Source organism: Gekko japonicus, unplaced genomic scaffold (genome assembly GCF_001447785.1).
Source record: "Gekko japonicus isolate JY-2015 unplaced genomic scaffold, Gekko_japonicus_V1.1 scaffold14, whole genome shotgun sequence".
In the NCBI taxonomy this organism is placed as follows: Eukaryota; Metazoa; Chordata; class Lepidosauria; order Squamata; family Gekkonidae; genus Gekko; species Gekko japonicus.
Window position 1 is genome coordinate 464,230 of NW_015176452.1, and position 6,000 is coordinate 470,229.

The 6,000-nt window shown below is 44.0% G+C and overlaps 1 protein-coding gene across 1 annotated transcript in view; it reads left to right on the forward strand.

Annotated features, from left to right (window-relative positions):
- EHHADH (enoyl-CoA, hydratase/3-hydroxyacyl CoA dehydrogenase) overlaps positions 1-6,000 on the forward strand; it is a 33,780-nt gene that overhangs the window by 10,656 nt on the left and 17,124 nt on the right. Inside the window, exons 3-4 of the mRNA XM_015426834.1 lie at positions 1,071-1,246; positions 5,509-5,620. Coding sequence (XP_015282320.1) covers positions 1,071-1,246; positions 5,509-5,620 — 288 coding nt within the window. The remainder of the gene's footprint in view (positions 1-1,070; positions 1,247-5,508; positions 5,621-6,000) is intronic.

Sequence of the window (6,000 nt, forward strand, 5' to 3'; positions counted from 1 at the left end):
GTGTGTGGCATATGCTAATGAGTTATGCTAATGAGTTCCCCTAGCTCTTTTTTTACGAAACGACCCCTGTTTATGTAGGACAGGCTTGTTACAGTAGTTTAAAGTTCAGTATTACCTTAGATTTCATGGTTGTTACTTCTCCCTGTTGCCCCTTGCAACATGGACATGAAGTTACTAGGTAGAAGTTTAGTCCTTTATGATTTGAGTCTCCTTGGTCAGAAGCTGGAAGATAAAGGAGATTCTTCTGTGTCCAGAAAATTTATAATCTTCCTTGGGAAAGTCCATTCTCCCCTGGGATCATTCAAATCTTCCTGTCCCATGGGGAACAGAATACATTCTGGCAATTTGGCTGTTTTCTTCTTTATCCCTGGGTTTCATTTTCCATTAGGTTGTTGGCTAGTAAACCATTGTCCTGGTTCAGTCAGAGTCATTAGCATAACCAAGAACTTGAGTGCTCTGTGCTTAGGGCTTGATAGCTCCTTCCCCCAACCCCCTCATTTCTGCCAGCTACAAGCTTACAGTTGCATTCTAGTGCAATCCAAATTGTTGAAATATTGGGGTGACCTCTAGGTGGAAGGGATTTCCTGCTAGATCAGACCAGTGGTCCATCTAGTTCAGTGTACAGTTTTATACAGTGGCCAACCATTTGCTCTGAAGGGCCAAACAGAGTCTGGTCATGGTCAGCTTTTGGAGCATGAAAATTTTGTCATGTTGAAAGTCAGAGGGGTCTGCAAAATGGGATTCAACTAAGATATTCTATCTGATCAGTATTTATAACATTAAATCTAGCAAATACCCACAGTTCCTTAATTGCAATAGTAGTTTTATATGTCACCTCCATCGTCTGAGTTCTACACAGTTTACAAAACAGAACATATAGGGTCAATTTTTCCAATAGTTTATTTCTGTGCACAGAATGAGCATCTGAGTTGCATATTTGACTATTTATCAATTTGTAGTCTGAAAATCCTGACTGCTGTTGGCCATCATCTGCCAATCTATAGAAAGATTTAAACGGCTGGTTATTTGGAGCAATAGTAGATTCTCATGCCTATGTTTAATTTCCTCAGGTGCTGATATCAAACTGTTTTCCAACCCTGATTGGGGAAGTGCGCCCAGTCTGGGGTCATTAGTTGATTTAATAGAGAAGAGTGACAAACCAATGGTGGCTGCGATTGAAGGTCTGGCATTGGGAGGAGGCTTGGAAGTGGCATTGGGCTGTCATTACAGGATTGCACATGTGCAGGTAATCTTTTCTTTCATGTAAGTGTAGACAGCTCAGCAGAAGAACAACTGATACACCAAGAGTGCAAGCCATTTGCAGACATAACCCTGAGTGAAGTATAAGTACAGAAAGTAGCCTGAAACTATAGCTACTTAAATGGGATGCCTGTGCGTGGAGGCACTTCTTTTGCCACATGCGTTCCTCAAGAGGCCTAGGCGGTAGCAGGAACCGTTTTCAGAGCAGAGTATGGATAAATGGCTGTCCATTTCATCACATAAACACTCTCATTGATCCACAAAGCTATTTTTGTTATATCATATTATGATACAGATTACATTGTTGTGTCATCCTCAGAAGATAAGATGAAACAGGTAAGATGATATGTGTGCAGTTGGATTTTTCTGCTTAGTGAAACAGAATCCCTGTGTCATTTTTTATTTGAATGCATCTAAGCTACAGAAATCTCTGCCTGTACTCTTTAACTTTTTGGGCAGTACAGCTCCAAAAAATCCCTGTGTATGATTATTACAAAAGTTACCATGTGCTGGGGAAAAAACAGATAATGCTAACTCAATCATATGAAACTTCAGTCCTTGCAGTATGTTCATAGAGATATTCAGTCACTAAAAGGCACGGCACTTTTTGTATTTAAGTAGCACCCAAATTGGTTTTAACCCTAGTCTCATTTTTTGAACTGGCTAAAGGTGGACTCTAGGCAAAGTCTTTGAGCGAAAGCCATTCATCACATTGGTGATGCTAGAGACAGGATACCCACATGAAGATTTCTTCTTAAGGAAGCCAAAGGAGAATCTGTCACAGATAAATGTGGAATATGCTTTGAATGAACCATATGTTGACACATTCTGCTGACCTAATTGTTGCTCCTTCTTAAGAAAATCTTGGGACTAGTCTGTAAATATTACAGGCAGGTCCCAGAAAACATCAACTCATGGATGGTTCCAGATGCCATGTTGAAGAGATATGAGCACAGGGCCAATTCTTGTAGTTCCAAAATGTTGGTTTACTATTATGTCTGAAGTATTCCCCACTTTTTATTCCAGTATCAGCTAGGAAAACAAAACTTTAGGAGTGGTAAAGGAAGACCTTTTCAAATGGCAAGAAGTGTCTGATTTTAAGTTTAGTAAAGGTAAAGGTTCCCTTGCTCGAAAGCCAGTCGAGTCCGACTCTAGGGTTGCGGTGCTCATCTCCATTTCAAAGCCGAAGAGCCAGCGCTGTCCAAAGACGTTTCCGTGGTCATGTGGCTGGCATGACTAAACACCAAGGCGCACGGAACGCTGTTACCTTCCCACCGAAGTGGTACCTATTTATCTACTTGCAATTTCTTGCTTTCGAACTGCTAGGTTGGCAGGAGCTGGAACTAGAGATGGGAGCTCACTCCGTCATGCGGCAACCCGGGTCTCGAACTGCTGAACTACTGACCTTCCACAGCCTGCAGTTCAGCTTCTTAACCACTTGAGCCACCGCAGCTCCTGATTTTAAGTTTATGGATGTGTAAATTCAGCATCAAAATGTTAAGGAGCCTTTTTTGTAATAATGTTAAGGAGCCTTTTCTTGGTACCTAATGCAAATCTGCTTTTCTGTCATATGATAAAGTTCTCTGCAGTGCTTGGTATCTGATATGAGAATTAAGGCTAGAGCAGCCAAGGTTAAGCACTTTCAAATCCCACTCATTTTAATGGGAGAGAGACGAACATGTGACAAAGTGTCCTGTTAAGACCAGTGGTATTTAAGTATACTTAAGTTTAGTTGTATCATACACGCCAAACTTTACAAGTCTGCCCTTAATAGCATTAATCCAACACTATACTATCTAAGCATACTGTTTTAGGTGCTTTCTGCCACCTGCTCAGTTGCTTGTATTGGGCTCCTGTTTCCTACCATGGGAGTGGCTCAAGCCCTTTTGCTTTTTATCAGTTACACGATATATCTAACTGCCACCCACTTTTGGTTTGAAGCAGCCTATTCTGTTGTTCAATTTCGTGATAGCAGAACCAGAGTCTTCATAGCCTGGCCTGAGATAACTGGCAGTATTAAGACCTCTTTATACTATTGTGTTGCCTACATGCTATGGTTGTGTTGAGTTTGTGCATGTCTGTGTGGCTTAGGGATTTTTACACAATCAGCTTTTCACACAATAAATGAACAGTCCCTTGAAATTGTACATCCATTGCAGGTGATATCAGATTTTCCCTGGAACTGAATTTACTGTATGTTTCATCTGGAAAATATACCACTTTGATGCATTCAAAACTCTTGTGATTTTTTAATGATGTTTGTGATTACTCAAGAGTTACGGGTACCTACTTATTGCTGCCTTTGACATCCTTAATATTGACTGAAGCAACTGCCCCCACCCAGCAAACACACTCTTGTGCCGTTTTGTAAACTGTTCTTTTTTAATGGGGTGGGGTTGTTTGTTATTCCCTGAGATATTGGAAAAGCAAACCCAATGGAGTGCTAATTGCAGGCCGTATCTAGATGGCTCAGGCTGAGTCGGCTGAAGCTGAACCCGGCAAAGACGGACTTCCTGTGCCTGAGTCGGAACGGTACAGGATTGAGGCTCCCTCTCCCGGCCTTCGATGGGGCGCCTTTGGTGCCAGCTTCGGAGGTTAGGCGCTTGGGAGTGCTCCTGGACCCCACCTTAACGATGGAGGCCCAGGTGGCAGCCACTGCCAAAGCAACCTTCTACCATCTTCGGCTGGTGCGGCAGTTGGTCCCCTTCCTTAGCTGCGAAGACCTGGCCACAGTGATCCACGCGACGGTTACCTCAAGGCTAGACTACTGCAACGCTCTCTACATGGGGCTGCCTTTGTCACAAATTTGGAGGCTGCAGCTGGTGCAGAATGCGGCGGCCAGGCTGGTTGCTGGTGCCTCTAAATGGGACCACATTCAGCCTGTGCTGAAAGCACTGCACTGGTTGCCTATAGCATTCCGGATTTGCTTCAAAGTGCTGGTGCTTACCTTTAAAGCCCTACATGGCCAGGGTCCGGCATACCTGAGGGACCGCCTTTCCCCATATAGGCCCCAAAGAGCACTTCGGTCGGGGTCACAACACTGCCTAGTGACCCCGGGCCCTAAAGAGGCCAGGCTTGCTGCCACAAGGGCCAGGTCTTTCTCGGTGATGACTCCTATCTGGTGGAATGAGCTCCCGGAGGAGATCAGGGCCCTGCGGGACCTGTTACAGTTCTGCAGGGCTTGTAAGATGGAGCTCTACCGCCAGGCTTTTGAATAGGAGCTGCCGCCACCATCACCACCAATGGGTGACTGCAAAGCAATACCGCTGGGTTAGGCTGACTGGCCTTTGAACATCGGGGCCATAGCATCCCCTTCTTTGACTCAATGTGATGTACAATAGGGAGTGAGTATGTGAGTCGCGATAGATCCTTGGGAGTTGCCCACTGTAATTAATTGTTTTAAATTGTTTTAACCGTATTTTATTGCACTGTGTGCCCTAATTGTGTAACTGTGGTGTTGTCTTACACCTATGTCCTGTAAGCCGCCCTGAGCCCGCACGCGGGGAGGGCGGGATATAAATGCAATTAAATAAATAAATAAATAATCCAGTGCTGTTTTTTAAGCACAGGCCAATGTGTTGCACTGCAGCTCCCGATCCCCAAATTTCAGAACTTTTTCCACATCCACTTGTTTACTATTTCTTTACTCCTTGTGGTTTTCTTGTCACACAAAGCCTTTGCTGGTCTCCTCACCCAACTCAATTTGAACAAAAAAAATTCCTAAATAGCAGCACCACTATCTCTGCCATCCAGCAATAACATCCCTTTTTAGCAAGGCTGTCCTCCTCGCAGAGAATCCATTCAATAAGGATTGGGTTTTGTACTCCTTGTTCAGGGATCGAGGCATGCAGGAGTTATGGCATTACGAATAAGATGTATTTAGAGCACACCTCTTCTCATTATGCAAAGGCTGATGGATTTTAAATTAAGGAATTTAGTACATGTGACAGCCATTTGCAGAAGCTAAACAGGAGTGGGTCAGATCAGTTCCTGGATGTGAAACCACCTGGTAGTCCTGTGCCTGCCACCTTGAGTTTTATGGAAGTAAGGCATGAGCTAAATACAAAAGAAAAGAGAAAAGAAAGCTCTGGCTCCCGAAACCCAGCTTTCCCCCAAGCTTAGTTGAGTAGTTTCCCAGTGTGGGCCCACAAAGAACAGCTTTCTAGAAGGGCTGAAGGGATGGGATGAGCCTTGTCTGTTGCTTGACCAAAAGTCTTTGATCGTATATCTTGTCCATTTTTGCTGCAGGCACGGGTAGGTTTGCCTGAGGTGACAGTGGGCTTACTTCCTGGTGCTGGTGGGACTCAACGGCTTCCCAGATTGACTGGAGTGCCAGCTGCACTTGATATCATCACAACAGGTAAGCCTCCTTTTAGATGTGATGGAGCGCACACAAATGTCACACATGCAAATGCGATGAAGTCCACTTGGGAGTATGCATAGCCATTAAAAGGTTCTGAACATAATGCACAGCAGCATATAAGACAGGGATCATAGCTCAGTAATTTGCGTATATACATGGACCAAGCTTTAGTTCCTGCCATTTCTAGTTAAGATCTCAGGCAGCAAAGCAGGAAAGACCTGCTAAGCTAGCACTACACTAGGCAAATGTAGCATTGGCCTATCCCGGTATAAGGCAATTCCTTTTCTATATAAAGGGGATTGGATTGAGCATTTACTTTAGACTTCACTTTTGCTTGCAATGCAATTTACATCCTTTGCTGATGCTAAAACTATATT